The sequence below is a fragment of the Harpegnathos saltator genome, unplaced genomic scaffold, assembly GCF_003227715.2.
Source record: "Harpegnathos saltator strain DR-91 unplaced genomic scaffold, Hsal_v8.6 scaffold91, whole genome shotgun sequence".
Classification (NCBI taxonomy): Eukaryota; Metazoa; Arthropoda; class Insecta; order Hymenoptera; family Formicidae; genus Harpegnathos; species Harpegnathos saltator.
The window spans coordinates 565,587-589,519 of record NW_020230719.1 but is presented as its reverse complement, the minus strand read 5'-3'; the positions used below and the strand labels follow the sequence as shown (position 1 = coordinate 589,519).

The 23,933-nt window shown below is 48.9% G+C and overlaps 1 protein-coding gene across 3 annotated transcripts; it reads left to right on the top strand.

Annotated features, from left to right (window-relative positions):
• The first annotated feature begins 32 nt into the window (after window positions 1–32).
• spz5 (spatzle 5 Toll-1 receptor) lies at window positions 33–16,841 on the top strand. Of its 3 annotated transcripts, none has more exons than XM_011151884.3 (8): window positions 33–188; window positions 2,058–3,254; window positions 3,989–4,143; window positions 9,535–9,624; window positions 10,611–10,733; window positions 10,808–10,960; window positions 13,295–13,543; window positions 14,488–16,841. In XM_011151884.3, exons 2-8 carry the CDS (start codon window positions 3,225–3,227, stop codon window positions 14,657–14,659), a joined length of 972 nt encoding a protein of 323 aa, XP_011150186.1. In that variant the 5' UTR covers window positions 33–188; window positions 2,058–3,224; the 3' UTR covers window positions 14,660–16,841. The 3 variants fall into 3 exon arrangements, with proteins under 3 accessions (XP_011150186.1, XP_025163355.1, XP_025163354.1); XM_025307570.1 differs by having other exon boundaries at window positions 149–188; window positions 1,920–3,254; XM_025307569.1 differs by lacking the exons at window positions 33–188; window positions 2,058–3,254 and having other exon boundaries at window positions 3,277–4,143.
• The last annotated feature ends 7,092 nt before the right edge of the window (window positions 16,842–23,933 follow it).

Genomic DNA, 23,933 nt, shown 5'->3' with positions numbered 1-23,933 from the left:
GACGCGACACGAACAACGCGCAACGCTCGCGTTGGCACCTGCGTTGGCAAGATATCCAGGATGAACGGCGACGGGGTTATGTGTGTCGCGCTGGAATCCGGCCGTAGACGCTGAGAAGCGTGCCAGCAATGTCAACACGGCAGGAACGGCGGAACTGGTTCGAACTGGTGTCTCTCGAGCGCCTTCAAGTGAGTGTCACAAGTACTACCGTGACTGATAGCCAATATGGCTGCGGAAGCGCCATATTCGAACGTCGCGGTCGGAACTGCCCTTCACGGAAATTCATTATTGGCCGCGATAAGTTGGCCGGTGATAATAAGTAATTTTATCACTCGTGCGAGTAATTTCATAAACGTCAATCTTCAGCATGTGAAGCCAATGTCAGACTAGCTATCGGAGATTAATGTCCGTTTTCTAGCAAAGTCGATTGAGAACCTTCATCAAAGTCCAGATTTTTGTCTGAATAGAGTTGAAGCTTAAGTTAATGCTTGATCGACGTTGACAGAAATGAGCACAAAGGCTTAAGAACAACTGAATGGTGGAGTGATAGAGTCACTCGTACGAGTAATAAAATTATTTATTATCACCGGTCGGTTTATTACAGCTAGCAATAAATTTCTGTTAAGGTGTCAACACTTGGCGGACGGTGAAGCTATCGAACTCGCTGAGAAATTACATCGTGTACTTGCAATCGGTAGAAAACACAACCGTGTGTGTACACATTATACGCATATACCTGGAAGGTAGCCCTCGGCCAAGTATTGAACTTCAAGTTCGCTTTTGAATGCGAATAAAGTTTCCTCGCCTGAAGGATCGATAAGATGAATTCAGCCGAGTCAAAAGCGACCAACTTGATGATAAGGAATTGCAGGCCTATTCCGAAGTCGATTTCGGAAACTTTGGCTTTAATTATAAGTTAATTATAAGTTGGTTGACCTTAAACTAACTTAGATACGTAATTGATCAGCTGATCACGCTGGGATATCACAGCTGTATACCATTTCTGTTTACAAACTTGGTTCTGTTATTAATTCTGCAATATTAGACAGAGAAATAGATAGATTTTTTATTACTTATTACCTTGACAATGGATCAGCTGATCAATTACGGAACGTATCTGAATTACGTAATTTAAGGGGACTGGAGAGTCAGATTACTGAAAAATCGTGCTTGTTTTTGATAATATTCCGTGACGAACTGAATAAATGTGCAAGAATGAAAATTTTAGATATGTTTATATAACATACGAAGGGTAGAAAAATTTTGTTTCTTAACAAATACTCATATAAATATGCGTTCACTTAAATTTTAAACGCGTTTTTCTCGAAATTTTATTGTTCAACTTTTTGCAATGATTTCTCCGAAACTGAGCTTCTTATCAATTTGAAATTTTAAAGCAATAATATTTGTTCATCTGGCTCTCAGATGAACCATGGACAATTCCGTCAAAATATTTCACTTCGAGATATTAAATTTTTTATTGTAAAAGAACCGAAAAATTTGGATTTTTTCCTAATAATACCTGCCATTTTGTTAATTTTGTTCGATTTTTTTTTTGTAGTGGTTCACCGGATAACGATAAGCCTCCTCAAGATTTCTAGCTAAAATTCGCTCTGATCGGATCCACCGAGAGCCGAGATATTACCGCAAAAGCGATGACTTGAAAAAAAAAAATGAGACTATATTTCAGCTATATATATCGTATATTTATATGAGTATTTGTGAATAAACAAAATTTTTCTACTCTTCGTATGTTGTATAAATATACCTAAAATTTTCATTCTTGTACATTTATTCAGTTCGTCAGAAAATATTATCAAAAACAACCACGATTTTTCAGCAATCTGACTCTCCGGTCCCCTTGAGGTCTACCGACCTTGTAACTAGAGCCAAAGTTTCCGAAACCTATATCGGAACAGGGTCTGCGTCAAGGCGTTCTCCACGGTGATTTCTCCCCCCTCCCTTGTGGATAACAATTCGATACAATTGCTCGGAACTGAATCGAACTGGACATTGAAGACTAACGATTGCGAATTCGGGGTTACAACTCGTTACAGTCGCTCGAGCTCGCCTCGTCGCCCAATCGCTCGCGTCCCAAGCTGAAATCAATCTCCAACACTCATGCCCGGCACAGCGAAGGATTTGCGCCGAAAGGAAGTGAAATCGAAACGCATGGATAAAACATGGGCTGAAATCGAGTTTGCAAAGTCCGCTCTGCATATGAACGTCCGTGTCGTAAAATATTCGTCCGACAATTTCCGAGCGGTGGGTTTCAACACGCATATTTCTTCCTCCGAGCAGCGTCGGTAGTAGCGGCAACGGTCGCGCAATCAAGATGTATCGGTGTCATCCGGGTAATCCGGAGAAAAACTCAGCCTCGCGCTGTCATAAGGTCGACGCGAATCCCCCTCGCGCGTGTATGTCCCAGTGAAAGTATGCGTCCGCCTACCCCACCCTGAGGCTCAGCGCGGAACTCGTGCACGCCGCGTGTCCGAGGAAGAAGGGGTCCTTCCCATCACGCATACGTATACCCACGTTGCTAGGTAGAGACTCGCGGCGTCAGCCGTAGGACCGAATCGCGCCAGTGTCTGGACCCAACGTGGACACTTTCGAGTCACGTCGGCCAAAAGCGGCGAGACGTTGACACGTGGTGATCGAGCGCGCGCTGGCAGTCCGTCGTAGTCGCGCCCGCACAGCGGAGTCGTCGTCGTCGTCATCGTCGTCGTCGTCGTGGTAACACCGGACACCCGGCCACCCGGAGGAGAACACGAAGAACCGAAGGACCCGGGCAGCCATTGAGATCCCGTGCCGAGATCCTCCTGGCTTCCTCGGCTGGCGCGACCGAGTCGATGCGGACGGGAATCGGATCGCTCAGCGATCGGAGCGGAGTTACACCGGCTGCCGTTTCTTACGGAACTCGGAGGGAGGGTGTCGGCTCTCCCGCTCATCCCTCGCCTTCACCGTCCTCGCGTGGTCTTCAAGGGTGGTGGCGGCGGTCTCGCTACTCGGCTCCCGCGAGATCGTTCCTCGGGCCTGCTGATATCGCGATCGGGACGATCGGCCGGCACGCGATGCCAATTAAGTGACTTTGCGGTCTCCTTCCTGCCGAGACACCTGCCGCAAGAGAAAGAGGGAGAGAGAGAGAGAGAGAGAGAGAGAAAGGCAGGTAGAGAAAAGGTCCCGTCGCACGCAGGGCTGGTGAATCAAATAACGATCGATCGGAAATGGCGATCGCGTGGCACCTAATGACAATCGTAAGTGCATCTTGATTCGAATTAATGCTAAGAACATAACGGATCTCGCGTCCCTCGGGGAGTCGTCGCTCGCGGAGGAGCCGTATTTAAACCTGATGTAACGTCCTCTGTCGCGCGTTAACGCGCAACTACGCTTGCGCGTGCGCGCGCGCGCGCGAGCTTTGTAGATCTTTTTCATCGCGGTTTTCGTTGACTCATCAGCATCGCTGATGTACGACCGACACTTCGTTTCTTCTTCTTCTATCCGGAGGTTGGGGATTACGTGTAGCCGCGCTGAATCAGAGCCGACTAACAGCATCGCAAAAAGCGCGCGATGCAGGAAGGAATCCTGATAAGCGATCGATTACGGCGACTCTCTCTCGGCGTATTTCATAATAATAAACGGTCCCGCGCGCTGCAGGATAAGAGGCCGCTCCGCTCGGCCGTGATGAGTCCCGACGACGAGCGTCTCGTGAGTTCCGCGCGCGGACTTTCACACGCCACGAGGAGGACACCCGCGCGCGCGGAAGTCTAGTAGACGAAGGGAAACGAAGTCGAGCGGGTGATGGGAAGGAGGGAAGGAAAGAAACAATGCAATTTCGCGCGGTCTCTTTCGCGAGTTACGACGACGACGACGACGACGACGACGACTCTCTTATGATAGCCTAATGATAAAATTCACGTGTGTGTGTGTGTTTCTCTGTGTGTGCATGTGTACACGCGTGTGTGCCTCGCGCGCGCTCGCGCGACGACAGTTGTTCCCGATGGTCATCCGGGGCGAGCCCTGCACGGAGTACGGGTGTCCAGGACGGCCGCCGTACGAGCCCTTCGTCCCTGCGCCCCCGGGACACACCCCCAACTGCGCGGCACCGGGGCAGACTTTCTGCGAGTCTCCGGACCATTATCCACGGCAAGTGCACTCGAAATCTTCCCCGAGACCGCGTCAGCGGTAGGTAGTGGCGGCGGCGGCGGCGGCGACGGCGGCGGCGGCGGCGGCGCAACAAGTGGAAATTGGACGCGCGGACGCAGACGGCGATCGTCGGCGAGGATTCGCGACGGGGTCGGGTCGCGACCCATTTCCAATTGTTGATATTCCTTTCGGCGAGTCCGCGTCGTCTCTTCCGTCTTCCTCCGCGCATACGAATGACCAAAGACGAGCGCGGGTGTGCTCGCGAGCGTGAGCGCGCGCGCGCGCGCGCTCGAGAGAGAGAGAGAGAGGGGGGGGGAGAGAGAGAGACGGATCACACGGCAGGGAAAGTTCCGCCTAGATTCTCCGCGTCGCGCCAAGAGAGTGAGAATCCGTTTCTCGAAAGCATCGCGTGCGTTTGCGTTAGCGGGCTTGCACAACCGACTATACCGAGAATTCTCGCCCATAAAAAGAGATCCTTCACCAGGGTTTAGCCGGAGAAACGAGGGGCAAAGAGAGAGAAAGACAGAAGGAGAGAGAGAGAGAGAGAGAGAGAGAGAGACAGAGAGAGAGAGAGAGAGAGAGAGAGAGAGAGAAACCGGTAGCAGGTCACTTGGTCGTTCGCCATTTTGTCGTCGTTGGACATTTGTTCGTAGACATCTGTCCTTCGGACATGATTTTCGTGATTTTCATCATTTACGACACTTGCTCGCCCGATATACAGGGTGTTTCAAAAGCGGAGGTCAGTCGCTCGAGAGATGATCGGGCAGCCGAAGACGAGGAACAAAGTTGATGATATGGACGTAGATCCGGAAACGCATTGTTTCAAGTGATCGCCTTTCTTACGTTGAAATTTCAAGTTGCTCTGCTTTCGAATTTTTTGGTCGACATTGAAGGAAGAAATGGTTTTTATATGAATTCTAGAACATAAAGTCAAAAGTTGTAGGGGCTGCTTCAGTAGGATGCACCCTAGGATGCATCATGTGGAGCCACAGCCCAATCTCAACATCCTTTAGTAGAGATCAAGATCTCTTCGTCACACCTGTGGCTATTTGAAATTTTGACATAAAAATGGCGATAACCTGAGAACAACATATTTTCCGGTCTTCGTTTGTATCAACTTTTTTTCTCTGGGCCTCCAACCACCTCCCGAGCGATTGACCTCCACTTTCCAAGCCTGTATTACACCGTTTCAGTTCTTTCGGTCGTAACGTTTCTCATTGCGCTGCTATCTTGCTTATCTGTTGCTACCTTAGGTTGAATCAGCGTCTCGCTCATGCTTGTTCGGTTAAGAGGCTGGATTCCCATTGTTCCTCTAGCCGGCGACAGACAGGACTCTGTGAATCCTCCTCGTCGAAACATTCCTCGATGTTTTTGCATCAGACCATTCACAGTATCTCATCGTCATCACATTTCGATCGTTTCTGTCCGAAAAATTTGACAGAATATTAACAGACTTTTATCTACCGCTATCTAGAGACGGACAGTGAGAATCCAGCCTTATATGGTTAACCCGAGCGGGTCAGTCCTACGCCATTTTCCAAATAACCACGTAATGCATTGGAGTGGTCGATAAACGATAATGAGTGCGCGAGAAACGGTAGGACGAGTTCTACAGGCAGAGTCTGTTCTAAGACATTTGTGTCTATTGGCAATCTCTTTGCAAGGGCGGTCGACAATGGAGACGTTCAGTTTGACTACACCAAAGAAAGTTGACGTACCAGAGCGCGCGATGCGATTGGACGAGCTTCGCAGCCAATTGAATGGCTTCTCGCCAGTTTCCAAAACAGCAAGTTTCGGCGAGGTTCAACACATGTGGCAAAGTGTGGCAAAACTGTGGCAGAACGTTTTCATGTATTTTGTGGTCAAAGTGTGACTGACCATTTTACTATCTTTCTGGTTGATATCACATTACACCTTTCGCAGCAAAACAGGATAGCTTTTCCAAGTTTCTGGCACGTAGCAAATAGGTGTCAAATATAGAATAGATAAGCAACGTCCTACATGCCAATTAGAGCTGCAGTCAGAGACCCAGTAGGCATCGGTAAAAAATACTGAAGTTTCAGTAGCTGAACTTTTGTTACGTACCGACAATCACGGCTAACCGATTTTAAATGAAGAAAAAGATTATAATATATTATTACACAAAAAGTGTGTAAAAAGAAATATTTGTCAATTTCAATAAGTTTGCGAAGAATATGATTATATTACGGGGAATTTAAATTATTTGTTACTTTCTGAATTTCTTTCTGTATTGTCAATCGTAATAATTGTTGAAACATTAAACTTCTAAATCCGCAATGCAGAAAAAGGTCACTCTCAGTATGCAAATTTCGGTATCGACATTCCAGAACATAATTCAGGACCACTAGCGTTGTTATTTATTTGCACATAGTGCACGTAGTTTCTCTTTGCTTTTTTCATTTAATAAAATGATGGAACTGTCCATGAAATTCCATCACAGGCATGCATTTCTTCACTATACGTTTTATCCGATAAGGTGTTCTACAACTTATGTTCATTGTTTCGATATTCATACGTAGCAGCAAGAAATTGTTGGAGAAAGTAGCTCGATAGTCACCGAAGTATTCCTTCAGATCTCTGATCGACCCGTAAGAACGTGACAATTAATACAGGAATAATAATCACTAAGCGTTCACCGAACCATCTCCGCTGAACGCAACCGGTATTTTTGAACGGTTTCAAAGTCGCGCGCAAATAGCAAAGGACCAATCCGTTTTAGCGTCCATAGCGATACACGGTAGAAGCGCATCTATCAAAATACGCTACATCTCTGAGCGATGAACCTTGGATCAACTTTGGATACCAAACGATCGCCAAAAGTCGCCTCTCACACCTTTCTCGAACTGTCTTATAGGAAATTGGCGCAACGTGTCATTGATCAGTGATACGACCGTTCTCGGACCATCCAGTAAGCTCTTGCATCTGATCGGTACGTATCTTCTATTGAAAATAACACACCGATCAGATACAAGAGGTCAAGGGCCGCTGATAGGACCGAGAATGCTCATCATGGTGTACGATGAAATATCCGAATAGAGATATTCGGATGTCGATGAATGTACGTATACAAACGTCTCACGAGGAGGTGGCATGTGCTGTGCTCCGAGAACCGAGAAACCGGCTCGTTAGAACGCTTTTGTCGTTGGCACCTACCATGGCATGTACCATCAAATGTACCGGCAAATGGCGTTACAAGCCGATTTCCTAAATTTCCTGCGCGTTTTCGCGCTCACCTTCCCGAAGACACGAAGAGTTACGTAAAGTGAGCGGGGCCCGACGCCACGGCACAATGTAAAAGCGTCCGTGAAATCATTGCTCAGCGTACCATGGACCGTGGCCTTGACGCGGTCATACGCGCTGGTTGGATAATTATCGGACCCGTTACCTCGTTACGCCAAACTCGAATATCGATCGCCGAATGACGACGCTTCCTCGTTGTTAATGAGGAAAACGAGAGGCCTTCGCCTCTCGTTGCACGGAGAGGAAGGCGGAAGAATATCAAGCCGCGTCGGTTATCGGTAACCGGTACGGATCGCGTACTATCGCGTTTTTATTAAGTTACACACAAAAATATAATTAATCGCTCTTGAAAATTGCTCGTGCGATCAACGAGGGAGGGGGGGAATTAAAATAATAGATGCATTCGTCTCTCTCCCCCTTTCTCTCTCTTTCTCTCTTCCTCTCTCTCTCTCTCTCTCTCTCTCTCTCTCTCTCTCTCTCTCTCTCTCTCTCCTCTCTCTCCTCTCTCTTCTCTCCTCTCCTCCTCTCTCTCTCCTCTCCTCTCTCTCTCCTCTCTCTCTCTCTCTCTCTCTCCCTCTCTCTCTCCCTCTCTCTCTCTCTCTCTCTCTCTCTCTCTCTCTCTCTCTCTCTCTCTCTCTTTCTCTCTCTCTCTCTCGAGCAGAATTTCTTTATATCGTAGCAGTACTGCGCTTAGATGATTTCAAATAAGCTAAGCACAGATAAGATAAAAGTTCCTAACGCAAACGCACTTTTTACGTATAAAAGGAAATACTTCAACGTCCTACACATTTACAACAACGTGGACTAAATCATTTATCAACGTCATCTAGATAAATTTGCAGATAAAAGTAATATATGTTTCCATTATACAATTAGAGATAAATTGGCGCTAAAATTCTTCATCTACATGACTTTATCTGGTTAAAAACTATCTTTAATCTAGATTATCTAGATTAAAAGGATAAGATAAGAGTTTCTAACGCACCAACTCAAACGCATTTTTTACGTACAAAAGGATAGAATATTTCAGTGTCCTACACATTTACATTCAATGGCGTCTAAATTATCTATCAACGTCATCTAGATAATTTTGCGGATGAAAGTAATATATGTTTCTATTAAGCAATTAAAGATAAATTGGCGCCAAAATTCTTCATCTGAATGATCATCCACATGACTTTATCTAGATTCAAGCAAACATGCAATCTTATGCTAGATTCATCTCCCGCGTTGGACTCGCGTTTCTCGCCCACAACATTCCGCGGAAATTTCGATTTTCATACACCGTACTTTATTTACCGTGTGTCACTTACCGTGTCTCTCTCGTTATTTATCTTTGATAATCCGATTGTCGATCAAACTTTCGTACAATCAATCGTGAAGCGATCAATGTGTCAGGGCGGCAAGAGTCAACGAGGCTCCAATCAACCGGAACGCTACAGGCTGTATTCGATAGTCGAGTCTTACGTGCGAAAGATCGTCTTTGGTTCACGTTCAGATACTTCGTAACCAATGACATGGTCTGTATAGTCCCAAGATAAACCGAAGATGATATCAAATACAAGATCCGACTACGAATAGAGACCGACGACGCGTTCGCGTGCAATAATTCATCGCGTCGGCCGAAGAAGTTCGCGCGCGCGCGGTGCCGGCCGACGGAGCTGTCAAGTTGGGGACAATCACAGAAGCGTCACAGAAGCGACCCGGCGGTCAATTAGTACGTCAAAAGTATCGAATCAGCGGGTTGCTGTGTTGCGCAACGTCACGTTGCGCTTGTGTGCGTGTTGGCGTTACGCACACGCACGGCGGGCATTCGCGCGAAACATCGCGCGCGTTGCTTCGCCGCGACAAACAAACGCTCCGCCTCGCCAAACACACTCGCTTGAGCAAGCTAACGCGGAGTTGCGCAAGGCGACTCGATTGGAAACGCACCTGCGTAAATAGCGTTTTTGTCAGTCCGCTAGGCAAATCTCGGTCGTGCTCCTCGATCGCTCGCCCGCCGGCGAATGCCCCGCGCTGGTCAAAGGTCTCGGCCCGGCGAGACTCATTACGCCTCTTTTTATCGCGCGCATTGTATTCCGTTACAACGCTCTTTTTCTTTTTTCTATTCTTGTCTCATTGTCTTTGCAGCCGGCTCATCAAGTTTCTCGTGGACAAATGCAGCTACGACTTTAGCAGCGCGTTGCGGGACGAGTCCCGCGACGACTTCAACTCGTACAGGTAGAGCTATTTTATCGGCGCCTCTTCTGCGCAAATTTCGTAAAGGTATAACGCCGTAAAATCGCTGGGAGAAATCGACGGTGTGCGAGTTCCGCCGCGCCGCGCCGCGCCGCGTCGCGATATGCCAATCCTTTTAGTCGAGCTCGCAAAGTCAGAGTTATCAACTGAAACCGAGAGGACTCGGTCGCCTCGATGTTTCAACCCTTAAGTTGACGAGCAAGTTATTGGTTTAACGCCCTTTAACGCCTGACTTTTTTGTAAGTGTCTTAAGAGTAAGAATTAGAATTTTGTTTTAACTGAGACCTATAAGTAGTGATAACCAAAAAAAATATCAGAATTTTATATCTACGAGAAACTACCTTTCCAAGCGGAAACTACTCGCAGAAGCGAAAAATACGCCTGATCGGTTAACTTTTTTAGTTTTTAGTTTTAATAATTTTATATTATGCCTAATGATTTCGAGGAAGAATTCCTCGAAACATAAAACTCATATTCAGAACTTGATCTTTCTTTACCCGGAATGAATCATCGAGAGATGCAGAAGGGAATTTTACAGGTTTTGCAAATTACTTTTGTCCTGCTTTGCTTCCCTTTTAAGCTGCACAATTGACAACGTCTTTTACCGTTTTCTTTAGACAGACATGTGCTTGTTGTAACATTCCTTCCTGATGTCTTCGGTCATCTTCAGTTTCTTGTTGTCAAAGTGAACTGGCCGCTCCATGTTATCATTAAAACTGAGCTCAAAACAGACTAAATCCCGAATCTACGCACAATCTATATACCATGTTTTACAAGAAGAATTCATCTTTACAATGGTGCAAAGAAAACGGAAATATCTCCTCTTTTATTTACAAGTTATGGATTCTTAAATGCGTTTCTGGTGACTATAGTTACCAGTAGGTATAGTTAAAGGGTTAAGTCAAGCGCTAAGTTGATCGCCCGCCCATTTGAGTGTCGCTGCTATCTTCTTTGCTGCCATGTTCAAGTTCTCCTCCGGATTACAATCAGGGCTATGATTACCCACGACAAGACGGCACTCGGTTGTTCCAGCCGACCGGACAGCCAGCCCCGATATACGGACCCCCGGCCAACAGTAGCTACAATCACGGGTAAGACCGCGAGTCGGTGTGAAAGTTCAGCTTCCGTATGGAAGCCCTAGATCAGACTTTGGGTCGGATTGCAGCTACAAATACTCCGCGCCGTCGCCGCCGCAGTCACAGAGGAACCCGTTGCTGCCGGACGTGGCGTTCAAGTACCACCGCAATATCCAACGACAGGCCGAGCACACTTATTCGCAGGAGGCGTTCGGCCCGAATCAATCGTGGTTGACGAATAGGTAATCGTTGAAACGAGGCGTTCGGTTTTTTCAAATTTTATGTTATATCTAACCCCTTCACTGCCGCTCTATATTTTCCTCGACCTCGACACGTCCCAACATGTCAAACGCAAGATTCTCGAAAATTAATGAAAATTTATACGGGGACTTTGATGGGGGGTTTTGATGATACTGACGACGAATTTCGACGAGTGAAATTTAAACATTCTTTGTCACAAACCTAAAGTGACTAAAATAGCAAATTTGAAGTTTGCGCATACACACACGCGCACACATTTTTTATCAAATAAGAAAGATACATTTGAATGTGCAGCTAAGAGATATCTCATTAAAAATTATACTGAGAATGTAATGTCAAACTCGCCAATTAACAAATTAGTTGTGAGAATTTCGCTTCTGTTCAGTTGAATTCAGTTGACTTATCTTGTCTTAATCTATAATCTTGCAATATCTGAACATGATAATAATGTAACAAGAAATATAAAAAGATATAAACACATGTAGAAACAAAACACGTAAAATACGAAACAATCAAAAATAATTTTTAAAATAATTTTTTTTATTTGATCCCTTGTTCGTTATCTCTAGTAATTTTTATTTATCTTGCATTAACTTTGAAAACGACAAGGGTGAAAGAATTGCAGAAATAAGATATATTATATACTTATATAATAAATATATATATAAATCTAAAAGAATATAAAAAACAAAAATTAAGAAAAAGAAAGTACGAAGACAAATAATATTATATATAATATTATATATAATATTAAAACTAAAAAACCAAAAATGTAAAATATTATGCACAAAATTTTCTTGACAATCTCCTAGTTGTATATTTCTCGCTTATATATTTTATTATTAAAATATACTATTATCTACAAGAATAAGAGGACTTTAGCGTTTTAAATAACACAAATTCAAAATCATTCGATAAATGATTGCAAATTTTAATAATTTCTATTTCCATACTCGCCATTTGACTCTACAGACCTCAAAATAATTCAACGCTCAAAAAATAGTCGAAAATCTGTGTTTTTCATTTACTCGCGAGTAAAAGTTTGAAGATTTAATAAATCGAAATATTTCAAGTTCACAAAAATACAGAAAATTAAAAATTTTTTTACCAGAATATCTCTTTAGAAGTAAACACGACTTCAAAATTATATTCAGCAAACTCAGAAACCCTCAATGTTTCGATCATAAATTTATCGTAAAATTTTGATGCAACAAGATATCATGACGTGAATATTCGAAAAAATTCGGAAAATTCTCGTTTTTCTGACAGCCATATCTTGTTCTGCGGCAACATTTTGCAATATAATAATAATTCACGATGTAAAACTGTATTTCCGCGGCAGCAAAATCCAAAATGATGTAAATCCTTGTCTCATCGGCGATGAAGGGGTTAAAATTGTCTCAAACTCAATCTCAAGATATCATATTGCTGATGCAACGGTTCTCACAGCATCTTGAGATGAATTCACGACGATCTTAATTATAAAATCTTAATCATAAAATAAAATAAGACTGCGAGTAAAACGGTCTAATGCCCGGTTTCTTCACACCTCCCAATAGCTATCTTCCATATATATAAATATATGCGTCAGATAACTAAAAGTTCGTTTTCTTCACTGAAACCTCTGGTTACTGGTATCTAGCAGATAGCTGCTATTCTTCATGCTACTAGCTTTTGACACAAAATGTGTTAGAAATTTGCTATAAATCACCATATCACTGCCAACGACATATTCTTTTCCGGGCTAGTATTAACAAATTAAAGTAATTTCCGCAGTATTAACAATCGGTCTTCAATTGCATGTAATAATTCGAACACTATATTCTTTTTCAAGTAAAATCGTTCGAAAAATTCTGTGTCACTCCACACTTGAAAATTGTTCGGTTTATTTCTTATTGTACAGGGTCTTCTTTTCACAAATTCCTCATCGTCGTCATTGTCATCAGATTCAAAAATATTAATATTCATTCAGTGACAAATCCATGTTGTGTTTTCATAAAAACAACAACACCAACAGCAGATTACGCATTATTGTAATTTTTTAATTATGTCAGGACATTGGAATTAATATCCGCCAGGTATCCGCTACTTCAGGTATACCGGATAAGATTTATCTGTCGGATACAAACTTTACAAAGGTAAAGAAAACCGATTCTGGCAGGTCTCATCTCATGAATAAAGTTATCGACGACTTATCCAGAGGTGAAGAAATTGGGCATAAGCCGCGCTTGAGAATATCGCACGGATGACTCGAGCGCGTTAACTCGATCTAAATTGGATATCCGTTTTACGGTGTTTCGTGTGTTGCATGACAGGTACTCGCGGAGCGACAAGATGGCGCCTCGAACTTACCGCGTGAATCCGCTGTTGAGCTACGCGAAATCAAAGTCGAGCGACCGCGTGAAGAGGCAGTCGAATGCAGACACTGTCGTGCTGTGCCCCACACAGGCGCAGTATATCGTGCCTAGAGCGGCCCTAAACAATCAAGGCAACTGGATGTACATTGTCAATCTCTCAGACCAGGATAACAAGTACACGCAGCTCGTCAAGAGCGAGAAATGCTTGTAAGTGGCAAGATCTCCCGGCGAGAGTCTTCAAGTGTGCGACGCTGGCAGCTCGACTTTACGACTCGACTCGACGCTCCCGAATAGAATTCCAGTCTCCTTTTGGCGTTGGGGATTAAGGCCTGCGGATCATAGAATTTGATGAGTTCGTTAATTTCGATCTTGGCTCGCTTTATCTCGATTGTTCCAATTTTTCCAATTTTTAATCCTCAATTTACAATTTACCTGGTCTCTTGATGATACTTTTATATGCTTTGAGAAAGGGCCGAAAGCCCAGTCAGAAGTACCAAATTCTCGAACTATCGAGTTACCTTACAATTTTCACAAGTAGCGTGCAAGAGACATATCCCTGACTATATTCTCAGATGACTTTCCTTCTCGCAAAACTCTGTCCGCAAAATTCTAGTTTTTGAGTTTCAAGAAGAAGCGGTTTGCTTGATAGAAGTTACAAGAGTGGCGTGACGTTAGACGCAGGCGCATGCGCGTCGACAGTTAATAGTTACGCCTCGCTTACTTTCGCCTTTCCTACATGCGAGCCATAATAGGTTCGATTGTTACTTCTCATACCTCAAGGATGAAACTTCAAACGAAATCTTGAGAAAAGGAAACTCGTCTCAGAATCTAATCGGGAATATTTTCTGAAAGATAAGCGGTGGACTGAATGACTCTGTGTACAGCACCAAAGTTGCAGCATCACTGCGATATCGCAGCATGTTGCAACGTTGCAGCAATGTTGCTGTACGGGCATTTCCTTGTCGACGCAAAATCTGACCAGCAAAATCTCGATCAGTATCGTTCGAGCTGCCTTGAGACTTGCGCTCCTAGGTTTCGAAGGAGTTGCCTTCCGAACTTCAAGATCGGAGACTCTCGCAGATCCCTCGACGACCCTCCCTCGAGAGATCGACGACGAAGAGCGCTCACGATTCCGCTCCGTCTGTTTTCAGGAACGACGAATGCAACGGCATATGTTCCCTTCCTATGGGCTACCGCAGCAGGTGTCAACAGCAGTTCGTGCAGAAGAGGCTGGTCGCGCTCGAGGGCAGCGGCAATCGCCTGTATACGGACGTATTCTGGTTCCCGCACAGTTGCACGTGCGAGATCGCGCCGAATTATTGAGCGACCGGAGAGGATCGGGAGTATCACGGGCGAAGTGCGTCGAGATCGCGCGCTCGCTCCCAAGGGTAAACCACTAGACGCACTTGCGGCCAATTAATCGAAGCGTTTTCCCCGCGCGATCAGGACGCGACGCGCGCGTCGCGTCCCTGCGTACCGATAATGTAGCGTTCTGTGAGCGGGACGTACCCTCGCGAGAATTGCGCGCGCGCGCGACGAGGCGCGACGAGGCGCGGCTCGCGTGCGCTTTACCAGCGGTGTGTTAAAAGGCGGACACGAGCGCGCGTTATCAACGTAGCTGCCGTAGTGTGCGTCGCGCGAAATATATCGTCCATCGCGGCGTCCCGGCGTAAATCCGCTCTCGTTACGGACGATATCGAAGCTGCGAGACGCGCCGGCACGGCTCGAACGTTTCCGTCGACGATAAACCGCCGCCGTCGGCGAGATGATCCTCCGGCGGGAGAGGAAGAGCGAGAAAGAGAGGGAGCACAGCCGTATCTCGCTTCCGCTCGCGTATAGCGGCCCGTTCGTCGTTAAATACGGCGCACGGAGAGCGGAGAGCCTTTTTACCTTATTGAGCGGAGAGGAGAGCAGAAGCGCGCCCCCGAGGATCGCCTGGATCGTCGATTGCGAGAACGATTGCGCGCGATTGCGGCTTCGCCTTGATATCGCAGATTGTCAGTTTCCAGTCCGTTTCTTTTTGATTATTATTATTATTATTATTATTATTATTATTATTACGTTCTTTGTTCACGTAAGAAGGTAGGAAGTTTTCACTCGGGAGTGCGCCCCGATGAACGAGCGAGTTGCCCAATGAGACTCAAGAGGGACGGAGCGAGAGTCTCGTACGTTGCGTGATGAAGCTCGGAGGTGAATATTATTTTTTATGTAAGCTATTTATATAAACGATCATACGTAAAACGAAGACAAGACGGAGTCCCGAGGAGTTGAACGGCCCACTACCGACGACGATTCCCCCCTGTATTATTACTGTTACGTAAGGACCAAGCGGATGAACGCGCGCGCGATTATCCTGGTCGCGAGAGGACGAAATAATCCATCGCGAGAGCGCTTGTCCAGATAAATCGTCGTTCCGCGAGTTCCGTGCGATAAGCGTTTCGCACAATCGCCTCGCTCCCGAGGATCGGTCCTCCCGTTATGGCGGAATGTCGCGTGAAGCACGACATCGCGCGCGCGTTTCTAATCGTGGCGCCTTATCGGCGCAAGGTGGATGTCCTAGATGCTCGCAGGAATGCGGGAGCGGCGGCGGCGGCGGCGGCGGCGGAGGGAGCCGGGACGTAAAATAAAGGATCCCAGGACCATCGGTTGGCAAAGGACGGAAGACGGGGGTGTGAGGCCCGTGCGACGGGTGACACAAGGGTGAGGACGAGCGGGATAAAGCCCGCGGCGAGGGGGGGGGGACGCTGGAGGTCAGACACGCGCGAGTGTACCGCGGAAATGTTGCGGGGCAACGCGCGCGCAGCACCCTTTTCGCGGCGTTCCCCGTCGCCGTCGCCCCGTCATTGTCGCCGACGTCCTCTCGTCTCTTCGGGGTGAAACGTTTTCGTATCGTTCGTGCCGCCTGATTCTCTCCTCTGCGCGACCGCGCGACGATCGGCCGCTCGACTCGCGCCCGACGTTCCCGTCGACCTGTCCGGGCGGTCGACGCTGCTGAAAAAGCGCGTTTCCGCGAGCAGCAGGAGGACAGCGGAGAGAAGAGGGGAGAAAGAGAGAAAAAGAAAGAGAGAGAGAAAGAAAGAGAGAGAGAGAGAGAGAGAGAGAGAGACGTTTCACGCGCCCTGGATTCGTGCTCCCGCTATAGATTCCGTTCCGCTCGGAGAGTAGCGCTCCTTCTCTCTCTTTCTCTCTCTCTCTCTCTCTCTCTCTTCCTCTCTCCCTCCGCCGCACGCACCCACGTACGTACGCCGCGCTCGAGAGCCGCCCCCGTACCCTCCGCAGCTCCCCTCGGCATCCCTCGGCGTTTCCAACGGAAAGAGGGGTGAATCGTAGGCGCGCGCGCGCGCGTAAGTGCAGCGCGCGTGTGCGCGCGCGGTGCGCGTTGCACCTATACGGCTCACACGGCATGCACTTGTACCTTACGCGCGTTTCCCTCCACTCGTGCGTGACAGAAGTGTCGGTACACACGAGGTGGATGGTAGAGGCTACTCCAAGGGTTTCCGTTTATATGCACGCGTGTAAGCGTGTGTGAGGCGAGGGGGAGGGGGCGGGGGAGGGGGCCCCGGCAGGGCCACGCGGCGGGGGCTTGCGAGGTGGAAGCGAGGTCGTCCTGCGAGCGAGCGCGCGTACATGTCGCGAGGCGAAGGATCGCGCGTGCATTAATCGAGGAAATTCTGCGAGGAGGGCCTGCCGGCTCGCCGAACACGCTCGGCAGCACACGTCGTTTCGGCGCTGTCACGAGGAGGTGATGACGCATCGAAACCGCCGCCGTCGCGTTTCCTCGGCCGAAGGAGGACGACAAAGCCGAGTCGCTTCCAAGTTGAATGATTTTTCAGTCGCGCGGGGAAAATTCTTCCGCCGGAGAATTCTCGCGCGCGCGCGCGCGCTGCGAGTGAATGCGTTCATTCCGAGTCGAACGGTGAGTTCAATGCGCTCCAGCGTGACACGGGAATTCAGCCTAATCGATTGAAGCGTTCGCTCGCATGGCTGAAGAATCCGCTCATCTGAGCTGGGCGAGACGCGCGCGTTCGTGTAAACGGCGCGGCTCTTCGAAACGGCGTGGTCGATGGCCCCCGCGCGAGGGAACTTGCCGCTGGAAAATTCGCGGAAGTCGAGTCCTCTCCCGTCCCCCGCACCCGCTGTGTTTGCGAGGAAGATGTCTGCTGAAGAAGAAGAAGATGCCGAAGTCGACGTTTGAAGCTCGACGTACCGGCCGAATTCCCCCGACGGAGCTCCGAGTCGCTGCTCCAAGTCGAGAGAGAGAGAGAGAGAGAGAGAGAGAGAGAGAGAGAGAGAGAGAGAGAGACTTGTCGCGTCTCATATGCGTTTCTCCGCTCTGCGTCCATGTGCGAGCGGATATCTTCATTCAACGACGAAGAGCGAGGCTGACGCAGCATCTGCTCCCGGCGACGAAGATCGCGCCGCCGATCGAAAGCGCTCCGTCCGGCTTCGCTCCGCGTTTGAACGAGGCGTTCGCACGAGGCCTCGCGGACTGCGCTGCGTGTCTCTCTTGCGGTTTCGCGCGACATTTCATCAGTTTCGAGTGCGCGATCGCGCACGCTTAGAATCTAAGGGTTTCAGCTGAGGAAAAAGCGGGCCGCGCCGCGGGCGCATCAGCCAGCCAGCGGCCGCGCCGTTTCAGCGGCGATAATCGAGCGGCGATCGCCGCGCGGTTGGCCTCTCGCATCTGGAGCCTTCTCGAGATTAAATCGAGATTCCGGGTCGCTTCACGGCGTCCAGATGTCACGCTTCGGCAAGAGGAAGCCCACCTTTGATCCCTGCCAGCCGCAAGATGACGAGCGCGCCGCGCCGTCAGGAGGAGAGCCGCCGGCCCGTACATCGCGTCGCTCTCATGATCGAATTCATGAAAATCGCGAGCCGACCAGCGCAACGTCCACGTCCACGTCCTCTGAACGTGGAGGAGCCTCGCCCGCGTCGCATTAAATCCCGTTTGACCCATTTCCGCTTCTGTGATGTGTCCTAAACGCGACGCGCGGTCAGATAGGTCAAGTTCGCGACGCGGCCTCTCCCGCCTTGCCTCGCCTCCCTCACCTCCTCGTCCTGCGCGAACCCTTTCCTCCTGGCCTGGCCCGGAAATATTCCAGGCTCCTGCGGCCACTTTGCCTCGGATTATCTCGCTCCCTCTCCCTCTCCCTCTCCCTCTCTCGGTCCTTATCCTTTCGCTGCAAACAGTTCTCTCTCTCTCTCTCTCTCTCTCTCCCCCTCCCTCCCTCTTTCTCCCTCGCCCTCTATCCCACTTCGCGTCGTAGTTATTACATTTTTCGGCAAGAGCGCGAGACGGGAATCGCGAGTTCCTCCTGAAAATAAATCGATCGGCGATCGGAAATTGGCGAAGTCAGCGGTCGCGAGGTCGCAGGAGCCCGCGGGCGGCCGCAAGTCGGTCGCGAGGTCGGTCGGTCGGTCGGTCGGTCGGTATGAACGGCGCAGATGATGCAGTCAGCGAGAGAACACACATCGCCCGTCACACGGAGTCGAGAGTTTATCGTGTGTGAAAAAAAAATGTGTGTGTAAGGTCAGCGCTGACGGCACACGGCGACTTTACCTATGATATTTTTTTTCTCCCGAGCGAACTCGCATTGAAAAAAAGCGACCTTGGCTACTCGGTAACAATTTTTTTTAATGTGACGTAAGTTCATCGGTTGGTGGACGACGGCGACGGTGGCGGCGGCGGCGGTGGCGGTGGCGTTTAATGCACCGTTGCACCGCTCGCTACCCCGCGCGCGCTCCCGGGAGCGCTCTGCGTCATCGAATCGCCGCGTGACATTATTTACCGCGGGAGTGGAGCGTGTGCCGAGTGTGCGTGTGACGCGTGCGTGTGTGTTGAACGAACAGCCGCGTTTTCCATTGCGTTCGAGGGAAGAAAAAATAATAAATAAAAAAACAGCGCGCACGCACACGAGCCGCGCGCGCGTATCGCGGCGTAGAAAATTCGAAGCGCGGCGAGGGAGATTTCTCGTTCCTCGCGCTGCGCGCTGCTTCGAGAGAGACAGGGAGCGTGAAGGGGCAAGGGGGAGAGAGAGAGAGAGAGAGAGAGAGAATTTCTTCTCCCTTTTTTTAAGGGATTACAGCTTCGTTTCCGTTTCCGCGACGAGATCGTGACTACATACTGCCGGAGGGTTTGGAACTTTTTTTTTCTCTCTCCACTCGAGATTCCTTCCATCCCCGGCGGCCGGGAGTTTTACAGTAATCTCTGTGCCAAAAGTCGATTGTACTCCCCGTCTCGCTCTCTCGCGACACATCCTCTCTCTCCCGCTCTTCTTCCTTCATCTGTCTTTCTCTCTCTCTCTCTCGGTCGCTCGCGCGCTACGCGTCGAGCCGGTCGACCGGCAGCTTCGAGCGCCGGGATAAAGTCACGAGCAGTAATTATGAACGATAGCAGGGGAGAGAGAGGATATAATTGTGATTGATGGAGAGATGAGAAGGGAGGTGTGCAGGGGGTGACTTCCTTTTAATCTCGAAGCTAACCCTTTCGTTCATCCATTGCCGCTTCTGGCCGAGCGACGCGCTGCGACGCGATTTTATTACCTCGAGCTGCCGCCGCCGCCGCCGCCGCCGCCGCCGCCGCCGTTGATGTCTTCGCGGACGCGCAGGAGGACGTGGATTTAACCCCTCTTCGTCCCTTTCCCCCTGGCCGCTGTTTCGGCAGATCGCAGCGAAGAAAAATCGTAGAAGCCGCCGTCGAAAAACGCCGGCGAGAGCGCACGCGTGTACTGAAACGTCTCTCTCTCTCTCTCTCTCTCTCTCTCTCTCTCTCTCTCTTCTCTCTCTCTCCTCTCTCTCTCTCTCTCTCTCTCTCTCTCTTTAATCGGGCCACCAACTACCACCGCGAACCGTCTCCCGCGACGACATCAGGCCGAGTCTCATCTCACGGCTTGGAAACAGATTTAAAGGGCCAACGCGGGAAACGGAAAGCACCTCTCACAGGTGGTGAAACGAGGGGGCGAAACGAGGGGGCGGTTGAAGCGTCGAGGATGCTCGGCGGCGAAACGGCTCGGTTAAACGTTCGATCAAGCGTGTGCGAGTTGCCGAAAGAGAAGAACAGCTCAATTAATAATTTTCGTCATCTTGCGCGGCATATAAGAGCGCGGCGGCTGGGAAAGGGAGGAAGAGGACGGGGGAGGGGGCGGGGCGACAAGCGCGAAAATAAAGCCTACGGCCCACGGCCGAGACGGACGCGCCGAATCGTCGTTATAAAACACGAAAGAAAGCCTCTCTTGCCTCGCGCTGCGAGGAAGCCCGGCGTGTCCGCTCGTATACGCGCATTATCCCCGATGTCTGCCTCTTCGGGTGCGCGCGTGCATGCGTGCGTGCGTGCGTGCATACGTGCGTGCGTGCGTGCGTGCATGCGTGCGTGCGTGCGTGCGTGCGTGCGTGCGTGCGTGCGTGCGTGCGTGCGTGCGTGCGTGCGTGCGTGCGCACGTGCATCCGTGGTGTGCGTTTCTCTCCTCCTCTCCTCTCTTCTCCTCTTCTCTACGCTCCTTTCTCCGTCGCCGTCTCTACGCACTCTCTCTCTCTCTCTCTCTCTCTCTCTCTCTCTCTCTCTCTCTCTCTCTCTCTCTCTCTCTCTCTCTCTCTCTCTCTCTCTCTCTCTCTCTCTCTCTCTCTCTCTCTCTCTCTCTCTCGCCCTCTCTCTCTCTCTCTCTCTCCTCTCTCTCTCTCTCTCTCTCTCTCTCTCTCTCTCTCTCTCTCTCGCCCTCCTCTCTCTCGCCCTCTCTCTCTCTCTCTCTCTCTCTCTCTCTCTCTCGACTCCATCAGCAGTCTACGCACCGCCGAGCGAGTGAGTGAGCGAGCGAGCGAGCAAGCGGGAGTCTGCGATCAATGCGTGGCACTGCCACCGGTCGTCATGGCAACGAAGCGCGCCACGCACAGTGAACGATCCGCGTCGATCGTGCGTAAGTGCGTACTCTGGCCGCGCGCGGTCGCTCCTTCGTTCGTTCGTTCGTACGTTCGTCCGTCCGTATGTTCGTTCGTTCGTTCGTACGTTCGTTCGTTCGTTCGTTCGTTCGTTCGTTCGTCGCGAGTATGAGCAGCGCGCGAGCGTATACCACGCATACCGTGCGCACACGCCCAAATGAGAGAACTGCCTCCTGCGACGACCGCGACGATGACGACGACGACGACGACGACGACGACGATGACGACGACGACGACATGCCGCGCGATGAGACTCCGCGAAAGACCGCGTGTGCAGAGGACGATCGATGCCCCGCAAACTTTAGCGGCGTACCGCGAGCACGTGACACACATGAGTCTTCCGTGCGATATCGCGCGTTTTTCGGCCTTCTCTCTCTCTCTCCTCCTCTCTCTTCTCTCTCTCTCTCTCTCTCTCTCTCTCTCTCTCTTGCAATTTATGTATCAATAATAAATATCTACTGTACTATATGTTAAACTGCCTACTTATATATATACAGGGAGTCCGAGATCTTTTGGAAACGAAAAATCGTGAAGAGTAATCAGATGAAACTGAGAAGAAGAGTCGAGTGTTATTTTATAAAAATCGCAACAGTTATTAAGTTATTAATATGATTGAAAATGACCACGTCTAGGGGCTCCTTTAACTGACAACTTGAAAATTTGCGTACTTATTTGCAAAATGGTAAAGGACTTTTTCGTTCAGAATGACTGGAAAAATTGTGAAGATGAAACTGATTAAACTGAGAAGAAAAGTCAATTTTGCAAAAATCGCGATAGTTATTAATGATTGAAAATGACCACATCGAGAGGCTCTTTTAATTGATAGCTTGAAAATTTGTGTATTCATTTGCAAAATGGTAAAGGACTTTTTTGTTCAGAATGACCTGACCTACAATTATTATTATTATTAAGACGGCTATTGTGCCTAGCGACCGGTTCAAAGTTCAAGATACTCATATCTACCGCTAGACATGGCCGTCGTGTAATTGTAGATTAGGTTATTCTAAACAAAAACATTCTTTTGCAAATTTTCAAGTTATTAATTAAAAGGGCCTTTAGATGTGCTTCATTTTCAATCATTAATAACTATTGTGATTTTTGCAAAATAGTACTTTCTTCTCAGTTTGATCTAATTAATCACAATTTTTCGTTTCCAAAAGATCCCGGACACCCTGTATATATATATATATATATATATATATATATACACATATATATTTTGACGTGCCGATCTCTCGTTTCCAGCTTTGCCACAAATTTCTACTTTCCATTTCCCCATTCACCAGCCGCGCGTCACGCGGTGTTGCGTGTGACGGTGACGATTTTTCTTTCTGTCTCCACATAAACAAAGTTCGTCTCACACAATCGCGCGGGAGCAAATACAATGTGGCCTGTGGGGAGAATTCCCCAAATAATCGGTGGCAGCGGGTGTGTGAGCCCACTGCCGCTGACTGCCGCGTTCATTTTCATTCACTCATTGTGCAAAAGCTCAACTGACTCAACCGGCGAATCGCCCAAAGATATGAAAGAAGAACGTGCGAGATTCGAGCCTCTTACTTTGTCTGCTCGGTTTTTTATCGACTGTAGACCGCCATAACGCAGCCGTAACATTCGGCTACTAGTTTCTGCTAATCCAAATACAAATTCTTTTCCAGGCATGAACGCGAAGCTACCACCGCGACAAACGTACAAAGCTATCGCGAGGGATCGTTCCCTCTACTTGAATAAATAATAAATCAATATTGCGCATTGAGCAATTAAAGCATCCTAATAACCCAGTTGCGCGCAACGTTGAGACTGTTATGCCGGTCACTGTGCAACCGATTTGTCAGATGCACTGGGGAGGGGGGAGGAGAATTATATTTAATATTTAAGTATAATCCCTTAACGCGACGCAATAGTGTCATAATGGCGGTCATCGGTGATCACGACGGCACTCGAGGTGTTGACAACCGAGCTACCGCTCACGAAGACCGGCCGGCCGATTTCCAGCCCGATAAACCGGAAGACAGATTTACAAATGAGCGGGAGGGAGGGGGCTGTACCGTAATTGTAGTTCGGACGGCGAGTCGAAACGGCCGTCTAAATGGGAAACGTCCGATTCGCGCGTGTCGGAGGAAACGAAATTTCCCGATAATTACATTCAACTCCTTTTTATCATATCCCTTTAGCGAGCGCCGACGGGCTCGCTACGTATCTTCGTCGGACACGAGAACGAGGATCACGGGGCTTGATCCTGCGAGCTCGCTCGCGCGGCCGGCCGGCCGGCCGGGCGAGACTCGCGTAGACGTAGACACGCTCGAAATTAGTTGTCGAACGACTCCTTTTTTTTCGCGGATTTCCCGCGGCCTATCGTGTCAACGCAGCTGTACGGTATTTCCCGGCGGCTTGTTGCCTCTATCGCTGCCGACTTTTCCCGGCCTATTCTCGCGGATCCGGCGGATCCCATTGACGTCTTCTATGACGAATAATCCTTCCCGACACGGAGATCGACGATGCTTGTTATTTTAACAAGCGAGAACTGCGAGCGAGCCTAACGGCGCTTCCATCCGCCCGTAGCCGCGGCGTCGACATCACCGAAACGGAAGGCGGAAGGCGATCGATACTTATACTCCCGGCCTCGGGAAGGCCGGGACCGTGCGAAGGCCAACGATCGAAAAGGACA